Source organism: Oncorhynchus clarkii, chromosome 19, assembly GCF_045791955.1.
Source record: "Oncorhynchus clarkii lewisi isolate Uvic-CL-2024 chromosome 19, UVic_Ocla_1.0, whole genome shotgun sequence".
Classification (NCBI taxonomy): Eukaryota; Metazoa; Chordata; class Actinopteri; order Salmoniformes; family Salmonidae; genus Oncorhynchus; species Oncorhynchus clarkii.
This window is the reverse complement of record NC_092165.1, coordinates 42793920-42811480: the sequence shown is the minus strand read 5'-3', so window position 1 is coordinate 42811480 and position 17561 is coordinate 42793920. Positions and strand designations below refer to the sequence as shown.

Sequence of the window (17561 nt, the reverse complement as noted above, 5' to 3'; positions counted from 1 at the left end):
CCAGGTGGACTGGGGACAGCAAGGAGTCATCAGGCAGGTAGTCCTGAGGCATGGTCCTAAGGCTCTCTAATGAATTTATTCCAATTTACTAATTTCCTTTTATGAACTATAACTCAGTAAAATCGTTGAAATTGTTGCATTTATATTTTTGTTCAGTATAGTTTAGGGCCTATGGGGCTGGAGTTACAGTGTTGGAGTTACAATGTTGTTGTCTAGACCTTGATACTCTTACAGCCATACATTTTCCAACAGGCTGAAAAAGGGCAATACAATACACATTTTTCAGAATAACCATTTCCTCCACCAACTTCTGCCTTTTGAGATCTGTTGAGGCAAATGTCTTAGGTTTTGTAGGTACATGTCAGCTTTACAGGAAACCAGAGCTGCAGCATAGAAAGAGGGGAGGGTCTAGAGAGAGACTGCATCCTGACAACAGGCCGTTGATTACAACCATCAGCACAACAGAGCCAGGGTGAGGGCTAGAGGAAAACCAGACGATAGGCCTACACCTCACTGCAGTACCAATACACATACAGCATGACTCACTCAAAGCCAACCGCAGAGTAATGGCATAGTGTCATACAAGACTTCCTATCGAACACGTTGACCCTATAGCTAAGATAGCCAGTTCACCGAGTCATCTTTAAAGATAACACACTGTGCACACACAGGCTCAATACTTATATTCAATATTTATGCTCCATTTTATCAGTAGCTTGTAGAGGCCCTTCTCCCTCTTCTCATCTCTTCTTCTCACCCTATATCTCCCTCTCATGCATACAGGAATTAACACACACACAGTGTGGGAGGAGCAACACTTCAGGTACACCCACCACATCCTTCTCTATAACAAAGCCAACAAGACTCCCTAATTAAATTTGCCTAATCTCAAATGAGAATACTCTTGATATAAAATTGTCAAACTGGTCCACATGAGCAACATCCAATTAGTGTCAAGTGTGACTAATTATAATCTGAAAAATGACATGTGGCTAATTATAGCAGATTGAAACACTTCATTAAGCATAGCTTATAGCGAGGAGACATTCCACATTTGAATGTTAAAACCTCTCTATGAGATGAAGAAGCAGCAGCTTCAGGCACAATAGAATGTGTAGGTTGATCTTGTTGGATGCAAGGATAAAGTGGTTTAGAGGAAATTAGTCCAGAAAAATGTATTTCAAAAAATGGCACATGCTCAAACTAGGCTACATTGTGCCAACTGGGAACCACAGCCATGAAATTATGAAACAAGACTATCCCTTTATGCTTGTCAGTGGTAGAGCTATTCCCTCTCATTTATGCAGTCATGAATGTATAATAACAATGGCAATCATACGTAAATGGAGGGTATAGGCGAGGAGCAAACTCCCTTGATCCTGTAGGGCCCATGGGGGTGCCAGGGTACTTCTACTGAGGAGCAGATGGGTCTTCTGTCCAGCAGCGTAGGCACAGGTGGGCCTGGGCCCACCCAATCAGATTGAGCAGATATGCTCTCTCTACTTGTTCCAAATGGGAAATTAGTCTTTTTACCTAAAAATGGAAACAACCTCAGAATTCAGAGCAGTGCACTGGAATGACATTCAGATTAACTGGAATGGCATTCACTCTCATAGGATGGTTGGCCAAAATTAACTGAAAGCCACACCCCCAATAAGCCACAAATATGACCGCATTGAGGTATATGTCACTATGGCTATATGCACCATGCCACTGCCTACATTATTTGTTAATTTAGCAAACAAGACAGCTCATAATCCAGTGCCTTTATGACAGTCAACACACCTACAGTTTAGCTTTAAAAAAATGCTCAGCCTCATGGCAAAATGTGTAGAATTGCAGGAAATCAGCTTTAAAAACAGCCAAATTGTATCTTTGCCCCATAGCAAATTTTTGCAGGCCCATCCAACCAACATCTTTTCTCTACACTACTGACATCTGCCATAGCATCCTGATAAATTGGCACAGGATCCTGGACCAGGTTAATCTGCACCACTCCTCCATTTAAAAAAGGCACTGTCAAGTTATATCCCTCATTCTTCACCTCCAGACAGTCTCACCATCTGTACTGCACATTTCAAAAGGTCTGGTTATACCTAAACTGTCCTGCTGCACTACAACAGTCTGTCAGTGTCCAAACATGGATAGCAACAAAGAAATGGCCTACCGGTATGTCTTGTACATTTTCTCAAAGATATGGACATACAGGTGTTGCCAATACCACTCAATACATACAAACTTGCTTTGAAACTATTAAATTGACAATATTTTTTTCTCAACTTCAATGGGATGAATAGATATTTTCTGACAAAAGAATGTTAGATATAATGTTAAAGGGCTCCCGAGTGTACTGCATCTCAGTGTTAGAGGCGTCACTACAGACCCTGGTTCGATTCCAGGCTGCATCACAACCAGTCGTGATTGGGAGTCAAAAAGGGCGGTGCACAAATGGCCCAGCGTCGTCCGGGTTAGACCGTCATTGTAAATAAGAATTTGTTCTAAACTGACTTGCCTAGTTAAATAAAAATATACTACAAAACATATATGGAGTCATGGACAAACACTGTAGAGACTCATAAAGTGGTGCCTGCACACAGAGCGTAGCATAAAACTGAAATTATGGCACTGGCGTTACAAAATACATAGGCCTACTATCTCCAACTGAAATTCCGGGGCTCACGTTGCTGTCACTTCGCTTTCGGAAGGAAAGGCATGCAAATGTAAAATTCCTCCTCCCTTGCTCTACCGGGTCCTGGACCTGACCACATCTGCGCTCAGCGCCAAAGTTGATATGTCGACAATTCACACCAACTATAAACGACTCTCTGAATCGGAATGTCAATGTTATTAGGTAAATATCCAACATTAATGTAATATTGTATTTTATTCGTTCTCGTCACAGCGCAATGCATGTTGAAACACTTTTGTGCTTAATTTTGAAGTAGGATTAAAAGTATCGGTCAAAGCGTCTCTGGATGGGGAGTCAATAAATTAGCAGGTTTAGGCTATAGGCCTAATGTGTAATTCATATATCATTCGCATATCATAACCAATATTATAGCTAGAATACTGTAAATCATAAGCAGAAATGTCTAATAAAAAACTAAGTAGGTACTACTTTGGTGAAAGCAGTGGCACATTATGCAAGTAGACATACACAAAATGCTAAGACAGCATTATTTCTAATTTGCACGCGTCTTGTACTTGCTTGAAAAGACGGATCATTTTAATTTAAGTATTGGCAACAAAGTAACAAAATAGAATTTTATCAATTTGTCAAAATTACTTACGCTTTTAGTGGGTTCTGAATGACAGCCGCCATTTTGCTACACTGTAACGCAATATCAGCGTCTTGCAGTTCTGAGGGAAACCTACGCAAAAGCAACCAATCAGGGCTCGGGGTAAAATCGTTGGCCAATGCATCCACAGTATACGTAAATAAGGCGTGGCCTGTGTGGTAAACTCAATGAGTAAACTGTCAAAACGATTTTAAAGGGTTCTGCCTGTATTTATATTGTAGAAAACGGAATACCAACCATATGTCTATGATACTGACTTCTTGAAGAGATAGCTAAAGTTGTCAGAAACTTTCTTCCTACCAATGCAACAAAACTAAGGTTGCCAGGGTTCGAAGAAGAGCACATCTTATCAGAAATTTGAAATAGAACCTGACTAAATATCCATAGCCCCTCCCAAACCAAATAATTATAAACAGCCATGCGCTGATAAGACTTTAATAATATAGTTATTCCACCACTTATGGACATTGTCAATATGCAGACATCCACACTTTTTCATGATCTTATGTTCAATAACAGCATAACATAGTGTTTCATACCTCTTTCTTCTCTGTGCATTAGGAGTGTCGATTCGAGAATTCAATCCATTATCATTTCTGTCACAAAGGTCTCTCTCAAGCAATAGGTTTGGAAAACAAAGGACTAGATGGGGACATGGCTGACATTCCTGGCTATTATTCTGTGCAATATTAGCAACACAGACATTACTTAGTTTCATACAATGACATCATTCAATCAGATAAACATTTTAACAGCAGACAAGGCAGATTCCATCGTAATTTCTATACCTCACTATCTAGGGTTACAGCTTAGACAAAAGGGAAAAAATAAAATACAAATCTAACAAAATGACAATTATCTCTTAAATGCTTACAGGACAAACTTTTTTTCTTAATTTTCTTTTTTTCCAAACACATAAAGGAAATAAACATATGTGCTTGGTTGGCATGTATCCAGGTAATATTGTTCCCTGGGTTCTGACATTTCAGCCTCTTATTCATCTAACCATCAAAGAAGTGAAATGGTTAAGGTATAAATGCTAGCTGACTGTGCATATCCAAGTGTTGTATGAATGAAGGACAACAGATTCCAGTCAAGAAAGCAATTGAACTCAAATATACCAATAACACTATTCAGAAATAAAACCACATTAAACTAACTTAAGATGACTTACTGTCTACATATAGCATATCATCTCTCAATTATTAAAAAGCACAAAATATGAAAGAATGAGCATGCAATCTATTTCACACTGCAATCTTTAACATGGATGACAAATAATGCCACAGAAGCAGAGGGCTGAAAACAAATGCTGAGTTCATTGTCCCACCAGCCTATGCTTATGGTGATCAAAGAAGATTCAAACAAACGGTAGTAACTGCCACACCAATCAAATTCTAGGTGCATAATGCACATCATGTGTATACACTTAAGTAACAGAAATTGTCAGATACATTACAAAAACACCACCCAGTATAAGTTAAAATATAACTATGAGGTTAGGTATTGATTTATTCAGAGATCACCAGACCCTCTGAACATCTCAAAGGCTATGCATCTTTCAGACTCAAGCTGAACAATTGTTTTCTACAAAACAAAGTTTCTAAAATCCTGTATTCACCTTCTAGCATAATTTCATGTCTTCATAGAACCATAACCTCTGAAGTAAATATGAAGTTAGTGTCAACAGAAGCAGTAACCCAAAAGGCTATTTGCAGACCAAATATCCTAAATCTAAAGTTGACTAACTCTTGACAGACTGGTTGAAAGATGGGATATGGGTGGTCATGCATGCTCAAATCTAAGTCAAATCTTTGTTTTTTTGTATTTTTCTGGCTATGATAAGCAGCAGCTTTGTAAAGCTGCAACAGACTTAGAGCAAACCTAAAATAGTGTAGTAGAGCATGCAATTAACCTGCAGCAGGGACTTCACTGACACCATTATCCCCTCAACATTAGTAGAACATCAGTAAAATAAGGCCTTATGGAAAGTATTGATTAAAACTAACCCCCTCCCCAGGGTTCTCAAGAAAAGAACATTGCTAACATGCTACAAATGTACTTTTTTTTCCATGGTAGAAAAATATTTTTAAACCATTTAAAAAAAGCTGTGATTTGGGTAAATGAAGAGCTCAAAATATCTTCCTGGCTTACTCTTTTGATAAGGACAAATTACATAGATGTTCCTGTTGTTCCACAAGGCATCAGAAACCCTAAAACTAGATTTACTAAAAACACACTTGCCACAGACACGGGACAGAACCATTTAATGGAGGTCTATAAGGGGTGGGTGGAGGGTCTAGAGGTGGTTCAGTCCAGTGTTGTAAGGGAAGAGGGCCAGCCCCGTTAAAGGTCTCCAGGTTTCTGGTTGCAGTTAGCACAAACACGGACGGGGTGGTCCCAGCCCCGCGACGGGACCGGCCGACGCTCCAGCGAGCACTCGTCACACACGCCTTGCCCGCAGGCGCGACAGTGGTGCTTGGACAACTTGGCAGTGAAGCTGCACTGGCAGTTGTGGCATGAGAGGATATCCTGGTCAGGCACCCAGTAGGTGGGACGCGCAGCATCCTTGACCAGACCTGAAGAGAGAGCGGACACACAGTAAAAAACGACTGTTACAATAGAATGGTTTAGTATTGCACTTCCAAAAACATGTCGAACGATAAAAGTATCCTAATACTGCAGTATCTAAAAATACTTTTATTTGTGACAAGGAGCAGCAGACATTTTTCATATGCCACCAGATGGCAGCCTGTCCATGGGTTTAAATTCCTGCAGTCATTGCCCATTACACAATTCTATCTGGCTCTTGTGTTACATAACACTCACCCAGTGGGATGTCAATAGCAGTAGCCACGGCGCCCAGTGTGTTTGACACTGCTTCTCCAACCTTCCTGGCTAGGTTTCCACCTTCCTCATCTTCAACCTCTGCATGCAACAGCTCTGTACAAAGCATACAACTATGTTAAAACTGTACAGTATGGCTAAAATAAACACGTATGCAGACTAAGTAAGGCTAAAAACAGATTTAAAGGCTAAGTATACTAAGTTACCACTGTACAGCATGGCTAATAATAAATACATACAGGCTAACTTTGGCTTTGAGGTGTTGGTACCTGTATGTGTGGCCCTCTGCTCAAAACAGGTGTCACAGACTCTCACGGGGACCAGACCCCAGCCTTTCTCTGGGACAGGCGTGGCTTTGGACGAGCATGTGTCACAGAACCCTTCCCCACAGGCACGGCAGTGATGCTTGGTATCGTTGTCTTGGAAGACCTCTTGGCACTTAAGGCATGTCTGGACATTACAGGGGAAAAACAAAAACAAGAGGCAGTTATTGACTGGGGAATCTAGGTCGATCTGAGCCTTATCTTGTGACCTGCAAACATGGGTTATGTAACATTGGCCCCCAGCTGAAAAGCAGCGAAGGGCAAATAAACAGGTTCCTGGACAAGAAAGTGTTGACTCAAATGTTCCACGTATGATGTGTGTGGTTGGTCCTCTGTCACTCACCAGGATGAGGGAGTTGGGTTTCCAGTAGGTCGGGGCGATCTGATCCGTTAGCCAGGAGGTGACGGCCTTGGCAGGCTTCACACTGAGCTCTGACACAGACTGGGCCATGAAGTTAACACCATCCAGCAGACGCTGTGCTGCATTGCTATTGTCCTTCAGGAATCCATCTGCCTGTGGAAAGTGAACATTTTCACTTTGCAAGAAGTTGCAAGAAGTTTACAAGTTATTTTGTGTACATATAAGACTATGTTGAGAATGTGGAAATAATACCAATAGGCATTTAGAAGTATTTTAGTAGGTATGTGGTGTGGTAGTTCTCTTACCCCAGGCCATATATGCTGGATTTCAGTGCGGACCACCGTATCCACTGGGTCCTGGTTCCCATACCAGTACTGCCGGCTCCGATAGATCACCCCACAGTTTGGACATTCAATCACGTACCTGCAGAGACACACAAAAATACAAAAAAGTTACATTTTACAGAGCAGTTATAACCATATACAGTGCTTTCGGAAAGTATTCAGACCCCTTGACTGATCCCCCACTTTTTGTTAAAGCCTTATTTTCAAATGGATTAAATTGTTATTTTTTTTCCCTTCAAACTACACACAATACCCCATGACAAAGCTAAAAACATATTTTTAGAAATGTTTGCAAATTTATACATTTTAAAAAAAGTATTCAGACCCTTTACTCAGTACTTTGTTGAAGCACCTTTGGCAGCGATTACAGCCTTGAGTCTTCTTGGGTATGACGCTACAAGCTTGGCACACCTTTATTTGGGGAGTTTGTTCAATTCTTCACTGCAGATCCTCTTAAGCTCTGTCAGGTTGGATGGGGCGCGTCACTGCACAGCTATTTTCAGGTCTCTCCAGAGATGTTCGAACGGGTTCAAGTCCGGGCCTCAAGGGCATTCAGAGACTTGTCCCAAAGCCACTCCTACGTTGTCTTGGCTGTGTACTTTGGGTTGTTGTCCTGTTGGAAGGTGAACCTTCACCCCAGTCTGAGGTCCTGAGCAGGTTTTCAACAAGGATCTCTCTGTACTTCGCTCCATTCATCTTTCCATTGATCCTGACTAATCTCCGAGTCCCTGCCGCTGAAAAATGTCCCCACAGCATGATGCTGCCACCACCATTCTTCAACGTAGGGATAGTGCCAGGTTTCCTCCAGATGTGACGCTTTGCATTCAGGCCAAAGAGTTCAATCTTGGCTTCATCAGACCAGAGAATCTTGTTTCTCATGGTCTGCCACCTGGCAGACTCCAAGCGGGCTGTCGTGTGCCTTTTACTGAAGAGTAGCATCCATCTGGCCACTCTACCATAAAGGCCTGATTGGTGGAGTGCTGCAGAGATGGTTGTCCTTCTGGAAGGTTCTCCCATCTCCATAGAGGAGCTCTGTCAGAGTGACCAGTGGGATCTTGGTCACCTCCCTGACCAAGGCCCTTCTCCCCTGATGGCTTAGTTTGGCCGGGCGGCCAGCTCTAGAAAGAGACTTCGTGGTTTCAAGCTTCTTCCATTCAAGAATGATCGAGGCCCCATTGTTCTTGAGGACCTTCATTGCTGCAGATATTTTTTAGTACCCTTCCCCACATCTGTGCCTAGACACAATCCTGTCTTGGAGCTCTACGGACAATTCCTTCGACCTCATGGCCTGTTTTTTTCTCTGACATGCACTGTCAACTGTGGGACCTTATATAGACAGGTGTGTGCCTTTCAAAATCATGTCCAATCAATTGAATTTACCACAGATGGAATCCAAACAAGTTGTAGAAACATCTCAAGGAAGATCAATGGAAACAGGATGCACATGAGCTTAATTTCAAGTTTCATAGCAAAGGGTCTGAATACTTATGTACATTGTAAAAGGTATTTCATTTTTTTTTTTAATGTGTAAACATTTTCAAAAACTGTTCTAGCTTTGTCATTGTGGGGTATTGTGTAGATTGATGAGGAACATTTTTAATTTAATCAATTTTAGAATAAGGCTGTAACTAACAAATTGTAGAAAAAAGGGTCTGAATACTTACCGAATGCACTGTACCTCAAGACAAACAACTACATATCTGGAGTGCACCAAATAAGTTAGTAAACAGCTAAGGGTTAGCAATGAATGGATTGGTGATTCTAGATCAAAAAGCACCATGACTTAAAATTAGAGACACCGGTAGAAATTCAACCCCAACCTATGACCTCAAGTGTCACTCACCCTGACCAAGCAAATCTAGCAAGGCCCAGCCACGGAGAGTCTGAGGACGCAGAGGTCTTGGGAACCACCACCACTTCCTTTCCCCCTTCGTAACAGGCCTAGTGGGACAACAGAGGCATTGTGGTCAGCCTGATACAGAGTCAGATCTTCAGAATGTCATATGGCAACATTGGGTTCAGGTAGTACAAGATTTAGGTGGATATCCACAGAACTAACCTTACAGGTGTAGATGCGATTGTCGTATTGGGGTGAGTAACGGCAGCGGTGTTTGGCCTCATGACACACCCCCTCCCCAAGGTGGTTCATGCTGTTCTTGCAGCCAGAGCTAAAATAGCAACAACATTGTGACTGGTTAAAACCCTCGCTTTAGTCAGTGGCATGAGATGGAGAAAATTAAATAAATTATAGGACTTACCCGCAACTGAGGCAGAGGCAGGAGCAGGTGAAATACTCATCGGGGAAGAAGCAATTGTGGGCTATGAGCTCATCAGAGATCTCCCCATTGAAGCGCTCACTCAGGGCCTAGACAGAGAGAAACAATACATCAGAAATGTCATACACATAGCCTGACTAGATTATTCAAACAGTGTGAAAGTAAACAGATCTGTAACTAATGAATAGCAATTTTTCTAACTTGCTAAAACATCCCGTTCGTGTTTTAGTGTTTGCCTCATGTAAATGTGAGCCTGTTTGAAATGGTTTTGGAGCCAGTTGACTACTGAGTTATAAGCATGTCTACTACCTGCAAGGCTTTGAAGATGACGACTGGGGAGCGAGGGGAGCGGGTGGCGTTGTTGTCCAGCAGCTGCTCTAGGGTGTGCTGCAGGCCACCAAAGTCGGTTGGGGGGCTGCAGGTACGCGTGCCTCGGTACTGGATGGAGCTAAATGCCTCTGGGAAACGGCCTAGCTTCCTGAACCGCTCAAGTAGCAACCGATCTACAGACTCTGATGAGTTGTCTGTTATAAATGAGAGAGAACGAAGTACAGGATGAGAAGACAGACTTAACTTTTATATATCCCTTCATAAAAAGGACATTTCACTTATTACGTTGATCAATCAAAACTGAGATGGAAGGTGCCTCACACAACAAAAAAGTCAAACTCTAAAGACAAGAAACATTCACTGAACAAAAATATAAACAACATGTAAAGTGCTGGTCCATGTTTCATGAGCTTAAATAAAAGTTCCCAGAAATGTTCCATATGCACAAAAAAGCTTATTTCTTTTAAATTTTGTGCACACATGTTTTACATCCCTGTTAGTGAGCATTTTTCCTTTTCCAAGGTAGTCCATCCACCTGACAGTTGTGGCATATAAATAAGCTGATTAAACAGCATTATTACACAGGTGCACCTTGTCCTGGGGACAATAAAAGGCCACTCTAAAATGTGCAGTTTTGTAACCAATGCCAAAGATGTCTCAAGTTGAGGGAGCGTGAAATTGGTATGCTGACTACAGAGCTATTGCCAGAGAATTTAAAGTTAATTTCTCTACCATAAGCCACCTCCGTCATTTTTGAGAATTTGGCAGTACGTCTAACCGGCCTTACAACTGTAGACAATGTGCATGTTTTTCTCAATCATGGACACGGTTACTAACAGTTGCGGTTGCTTTGAGTGACGCATTGTTGTCTCTACCTTCTTGCCCTTTGTGCTGTTGTCTGTGCCCAATAATGTTTGTACCCTGTTTTGTGCTGCTACCATGTTGTGTTGTCATGTGTTGCTGCCATGCTGTTGTCTTTAGGTCCCTCTTTATGTAGTGTTGTCTCTTGTCGTGATGTGTGTTTTGTCCTATATTTTTATTTAATTTATTTTTAATCCCAGCCCCCCTCCCCGCAGGAGGCCTTTTGGTAGGCCATCATTGTAAATAATAATTCATTCTTATCTGACTTGCCTAGTTAAATAAAGGTTAGATAAAATACAAATAAAAGTATGGCGTCATGTGGGCGAGTGGTTTGCTGATGTTACCGTTGTGAACAGAGTGCCCCATGGTGGCAGTGGAGTTATGGTATGGGCTGACATAAGCTACAGACGACGAACACAATTGCATTTTAACGATGGCAATTTGAATGCACAGAGATACCATGATGAGATCCTGAGGCCCATTGTCGTGCCATTCCACCGCCATCACATCATGTTGCATGATAACGCACAGCCCCATGCTGCAAGAATCTATAGACAATTCCTGGAAGCTGAAAATGTCCCAATTCTTCCACGGTCTGCATACTCACCAGACATATCACCCATTGAGAATGTTTGGGATGCTCTGGATCGACATGCATGACAGCGTGTTCCTGTTCCTGCCAATATGTAGCAAATTCACACACCCATTGAAGAGGAGTTGGACAACATTCCACAGGCCAAAATCAACACCCTGATCAACTCTATGCAAAGGTGATGTGTCGCGCAGCACAAGGCAAATGGTGGTCACACCAGATACTGATTGGTTCTGATCCACACCCCTACCTTTCTTTTAAAGGTACTGTATCTGTGACCAACAGATGCATATCTGTATTCCCAGTCATGTGAAATCCATAGATTAGGGCCCAATTCATTTATTTCAATTGACTGATTTCCTTATATGAACTGTATCTCAGTAAAATATTTGAAATTTTGCATGTTGCGTTTATATTTTTGTTCAGCATATTTTAAGGGATATAAAATAATTTACAGTTCAACAGCCACATACTTTAAAAGGAAAATGTCTCTAGATTATTCAAACTCCTTGACTGGTCAGTTACCTGTTCACACTGTACCAAAACAGCTCTGTTAGAATAACAAATACTAGTCTTAGCGTGTCAAAGGGAGATAGGGATGAGTAGGATTGTGCACCAGTAATGACCAAATCACATGTTTTATGATCTTCTATAGCAGCATTCTTGACAATATGCATGAATCTACTGTATTCCTGCTTCCACTCTGTCAAGGAAGGTGAAATAACAATGAGACTGATGAGTGCAGCAAGTAACAATCTTCGATTTGTGTACAGCAAATACAGCATATGGTAAGTGTTGACTACAGTATTTCTCAGCACTGACCTGAGCCCAGCAGCTTGGTGTGGACGGTCTCATGGAAGATGATGACGGCCGGACCCAGGGTGGACAGAGGCACGTCAAGGCCACAGCGGGCCGTAGTGGCCTTCAGCTCCTTGGTAAAATGCTTCAGGTAGGCGTCCGACGCGTCACACAGAAACTTGAAGAGGTCGTCATGGAGGCGGTCGGCATGGGTACGGTAGATTATGAGGTCGGAGATAGCTAGCACCTTGAGAAGGAGTCGTGTTCTTTGGCCCTGGTTGGAGCTGTTACCCAGCAGGCCCTCTGTGTCAATGACCACCACCTTGTGGATGGGGTCGAATGCTGCCCACACCCCCACTGTGCAGGACTCCTGTGTGGGGGAGGTCTTGAACACCTCCCTGCCTATGAAGAAAGTGTGGTTCAGAGTGTGGGATTTGCCCTCTCCTGTGTTGCCAAAGATGGACACCACCTTGATCAGCTTGTCAGGTTTGCAGTTCAATTTCTTCACAAACGCGCCATCGTCCTTTACCTGGAGAGAAAAAAAAGAGTGGAGTTAGCAGATGAGGTAATTCCATTTCACAAAACACAATTTAGTTTAGAAATAAAACTGACAGAATGCAAAAACTCAAAGGACTTTTTTTATTCCCTTCACTACCTACCTGCATCTCCTCATTCGCATCAACCAGAAGAAAACTGCAGACTTTCTCCAGAAGTTTTGCCTTCTGGACTTCTGCCTCATCTACCAATAAGCTTAAATTGATCTCTGCAGGTTTGGGTGGAGGGGTTAATTTGACTTCAACAGGTTTTGCTGAAGGGGTTGAGTTGATCTCTGCAGGTTTTGCTGAAGGGGTTGAGTTGAGCTCTGCAGGTTTGGGTGAAGGGGTTGAGTTGAGCTCTGCAGGTTTGGGTGGAGGAGGATAGGCAGTGAGTGGGTGCTTCTTCTTGTTACCTCCATTGTGGGTGCTTTTCCGACACGATTGGCACAGGTTGACTTTGCAGTTCTGGCAGCGGACGACAGACCTGTGGCGGTAGCCATTCACTGGCCTTTCCTTCCCTCCTCTGCAGTTGTCACAGTAGGGTACATGCCATGGGCCTATTGCTACCCGTTCATGGTTCTGCAGGCCCTCTTGACTATGGAGTTCCTGCTCACAGTGAACACACTGCAAGCTTCTACATTCATCACATTCAAAAGCAGCCTCTTCTGAGCCCCCACAAGCATAGCTCTCTTGACAAATTAGACTGGTGTTAATTTCCTTTTCTGATGAACCATGACCACTCATTTTTCCTTCACAAGCCAAATCTGAACAGTTTTATGCTAGCTGGAGTAATTTGACTATAACGCCAAATAGACCCAAAAGAAGAGTAAATAAATATCAATTAAGTAGTTTCAGTGATAACACATGACCGTAGTATTAAATATTGTGTGCTTTATAGGCTACACCTACACAACACCTAGAACATAGACTTGATGTAACTTGATGTAAGTAGACTTATTAACAGGGTTGAATGGTGACAGTGCTCCAATTGACCTGTAAAGGTTCAATATCCACTACAACTTCTTACAGCTTATTAGCCAACAATTACTGCAGCATTCCATACATTAAATACAAAAATGTCAATATGTGACACATTGCAAATATAGTACTGTGAGGCAATATGGTTGAATGTTTGTTCCGGCTATTTTAAGTCAACCTGCTCTTGACAATAACATACATTACGGTTATAACTGGCTTCGTGAACATTATAACACTGCCAGAATAAATACGTTACAGCAAAGTAAAGCTGGAAACTCAATGTATGCAATAAAACAAATGTTTGGCAAGACAACTTCCCTGAAACATATAGCTAACCACACTAACATGAATATGTGCAAACTGGCACCAACTTGAAACCACAGCTGGGAAAACTAGCCAGCTGTTTAGAATCAAACATAAAGCACTTCCCTTGTTAGCTAGCTTCCTAATTGCTACCTAGCTCGAAAATAAAATAACCTAGCTGACAGCTGCCTAAAAAAAGCTAGCTAGTAAGTTAGCTGCCTGTAGCTTGACATTTAAACAATAGTTAGCCAACTAACGTAGTTAGCTAGTTTAAAATAACGTTATTCCAATGTCAATGTGGCAAACTACGAGTTCTGATCAACAAAACACCGACAACAAAATCACAATCGCCCCTGTCTGAAACAGCTAACATTAACTGGCTGGCTAGCTAGCTGTGTTATCCAAGCTAGACAGTTTTGGTAAACTCGGTTGTCAATAATATTATAGACGAATGCTACGATAACAACTGGTCGGTCAACAAAAGCATACAAAGAAAAATAGCCCAAGTCGTTTCGGGAGACTTTAAAATATATTATTGCATTGAAATCCTTCCTAGCTTTGTCATTGTTTTGTTCATCAACCCCTTCCCTAGCGAATTTCTGTGCGCTAGGATTGTTGTTGTTGCCAGCCAGGTCAGATCAGCTGATCAGATTATAAAGGCAAATTGAGGTGTATGCTGGGAAATGAAGTTGTTTTGAATGAAACAAGCAGGCGTTGTAGTCAAAAATCTATCAAATTGTCTTTGATAATATGTGTACTTCTACATAAAGACACACACAGACATGGATGATGGATTGTCTAGTAAAATATGACATTTTATCAGAAAGATATTGGATTGTACAACCTGATTTAGTTGTGTGTTGAATCTGTGAAAGGGAACTCCTTCTGACACTACCACCAATATTGCAAGACTTTGAATTTGATCATTATGAATAATACATTTTCCTGACAGAATTAACAAATATAGATTTTCTATGCAATTTGTAATATGCTTTAAACAAGTAAAAGCTCAGTAGCTTCTGTAATAGTGTGTACATCAGTACAACAGTAGAGGGCAGTAGATAATTTATAGTTTGAATCCTTGAGTAAACGACTACCTGATAACAGAATCATATTTCTCTATGGTTTGATCATGTCAGTGGGTTTGATGTGAGACCTGCCCAGAATGAAAATGTCCTTAAGTGGACACAATGTGTCGGTATGAATGTGACAAATTATTATCAAGCGCAACGGACTTAACCTTAGTACCCGTGTTTACCCTACACCAGGGTTCCACAACTGGCGGCCTGCAGGTGATTGATTTTATTTGATGTCTCCATCCTTTGCTTGCCCCACAAGTTCAGAGCAAATATACTGTATATATACAGTAAGAGTCAAAAGTTTGGACACACCTTCTCATTCAAGGGTTTTTCTTTATTTTTACTATGTTATACATTGTAAACTATGAAATAACACATATGGAATCATGTAGTAACAAAAAAGTGTTAATCAAGATTTTTCAAAACAGCCACCCTTTGCATTAATAACAGCTTTGCACACGCTTGTCATTCTCTCAACTAGTTTCATGAGGAGGTCACCTGGAATGCATTTCAATTAACAGGTGTGCCTTGTTAGAAGTTAATTTGTGGAATTTATTTCCTTCTCAATGCATTTGAGCCAATCAGTTGTGTTGTGATAAGGTAGGGGTGGTATACAGAAGATAGCCCTATTTGGTAAAAGACCAAGTCCATATTATGGCAAGAAAAGCTCAAATAAAAAAAAGATAAACAACAGTCCATCATTACTTTAAGACATGAAGGTCAGTCAATCCGGAAAACTTTGAAACGACTACTAAAGACATCAATAATAAGAAGAGACTTGCTTGGTCCAAGAAACACGAGCAATGGACATTAGACCGGTGGAAATCTGTCTTTGGGCTGTTGAGTCCAAATTTGCGATTTTTGGTTACAACCGCCGTGTCTTTGTGAGATGCAACGTAGGTGAACTGATGCGGATCTCCGCATGTGTGGTTCCCACCGTGAAGCATGGAGGAAGAGGTGTGATGGTGTGGGGGTGCTTTGCTGATGACACTGTCTGTGATTTATTTAGAATTCAAGGGACAGTTAACCAGCATGGATACCACAGCATTCTGCAGCGATACACCATCCCATCTGATTTGGGCTTAATGGGACTATCATTTGTTTTCAACAGGACAATGTGTAAGCGCTATTTGACCAAGAAGGAGAGTGATGGAGTGCTGCATCAGATGACCTGGCCTCCACAATCACCCGATCTCAACCCATTTGAGATGGTTGGGATGAGTTGGACCACAGAGTGAAGGAAAAGCAGCCAACAAGGGCTCAACATATGTGGGACTCCTTCAAAACTGTGTGGGACTCCTTCAAAAAAGCATTCCAGGTGAAGCTGGTTGAGAGAATGCCAAGATTGTGCAAAGCTGTCATCAAGTTAAAGGGTGGCTACTTTGAAGAATCTAAAATCTAAAATTGTTTTTTTTAAATTGGTTACTATATGATTCTATATGTGTTACTTCATAGTTGTGATGTCTTTGCTATTATTCTACAATGTAGAAAATAGTTGTAAAAAACAGTAGGTGTGGTTGTGTCCAAACTTTTGACTGGTACTGTATATTTTAATGTTTAAATTGTTGGACATAAGACTGTAAAGACACCAGCAAGATCATGACATAGGTGCACCTTGTGCTCGGTACAATTAAAGGTAACTTTAAAATGCGTAGTATTGTCACACAACACAATGCCACAGATATTTAAAGTTTTGAGGGAGCATGCAATTTGTATGCTGACTGCAGGAATGTCCACCAGAGCTCTTGACAGATAATATAATGTTAATTTCTCTGCCATAAGTTGCCTCCAACGTCGTTTTAAAGAATTTGGCAGTATGTCCAACCAGGGGGGGGGGGATTTCCTTATATGAACTGTAACTCAGTAAATTCTTTGAAATTGTTGCATGTTGAGTTTATATTTGAGGTAGTGTTTCCATTTGGTCAGATGAAGCAGAAGAACTTCTTCCACCCGCCACTAGAGAAAGTCTGCACGATCCAAGAGATTGAGCTTCTTTGTTTCTGACAGGCCTTGTGTTTGATGGCAACAACGATAGCAGAGTCAAATGCTTCTTTGAGGTTCTTCTGGGTCACTGTGGAAAACTCCACATAGTCGTGGGCTCTGATCTTCTCTGCCAGCCCCCTGACCTGGGAGCTTACCACCGGCTTGTCCCTCAGCCGGTCCAGATGGATAAGGATGTTAAAATCATGCCAGAGGTCCAACTGTGTCCCCACTAGAATTCTGGGTGAAGCAGGATGGAAGGTGCGGATCTAGGGGATCCATTTTGAAGTGATATTCTGGAAAGACACAGGGTTGACAACACTGAAGCAAAGGATGAAGACATCTATTATATTTTAACACATGGAGTGAAAATGATCCAACTCCTGCAAAAAAACAAGGAAATGACAGATGAATTCACTGTACTTATGTGGAATCTTAATTTGAGGCAGCATGCTACAGCAGGGAAATTGTTCTGCAGCAACAGGAAATGTGAATTATGATTCATTAACATTTTTGTACGGGTTGATTGATACATTTTTCAGAAGGGACAATCAAGTCTGAAATTTCAAAGTGGAAATTACAAACTTCAGAAAACGTTGTAAACATCAAATACTGTACATTGTTCAAATAATTGTGCCAGAAGAGATGGCTGCT

The 17561-nt window shown here is 41.5% G+C and overlaps 2 protein-coding genes across 2 annotated transcripts in view; both read right to left on the bottom strand.

Annotated features, from left to right (window-relative positions):
* Positions 1-3339, bottom strand: part of LOC139375235 (zinc finger protein DPF3-like) — a 41019-nt gene extending 37680 nt beyond the window's left edge. The window contains exon 1 of the mRNA XM_071116833.1: positions 3291-3339. Within this exon, the coding sequence (XP_070972934.1) occupies positions 3291-3322 (32 nt within the window). The 5' untranslated portion in view covers positions 3323-3339. The remainder of the gene's footprint in view (positions 1-3290) is intronic.
* Positions 3340-3721: 382 nt separating this feature from the next.
* On the bottom strand, positions 3722-14487 carry LOC139375234 (zinc finger FYVE domain-containing protein 1-like). The gene is made up of 11 exons (XM_071116832.1): positions 12691-14487; positions 12056-12560; positions 9760-9974; positions 9433-9539; positions 9234-9342; positions 9018-9115; positions 7136-7253; positions 6813-6983; positions 6416-6596; positions 6129-6242; positions 3722-5878 (listed from the first exon to the last, which is right to left on the bottom strand). The coding sequence occupies exons 1-11, from the start codon at positions 13309-13311 to the stop codon at positions 5646-5648; spliced, it is 2472 nt and encodes an 823-aa protein (XP_070972933.1). The 5' UTR covers positions 13312-14487; the 3' UTR covers positions 3722-5645.
* Between the last annotated feature and the right edge of the window lie 3074 nt (positions 14488-17561).

Coding starts and splice junctions, on each gene's coding strand:
- LOC139375234 (XM_071116832.1), bottom strand. CDS start 13,311: ATGAGTGGTCATGGTTCATCAGAAAAGGAAATTAACACCAGTCTAATT. Junction 9,116..9,233: donor ATCGCATCTACACCTGTAAG/GTTAGTTCTGTG, acceptor TTGTCCCACTAG/GCCTGTTACGAAGGGGGAAA. Junction 6,597..6,812: donor AACCCAACTCCCTCATCCTG/GTGAGTGACAGA, acceptor TGTAATGTCCAG/ACATGCCTTAAGTGCCAAGA.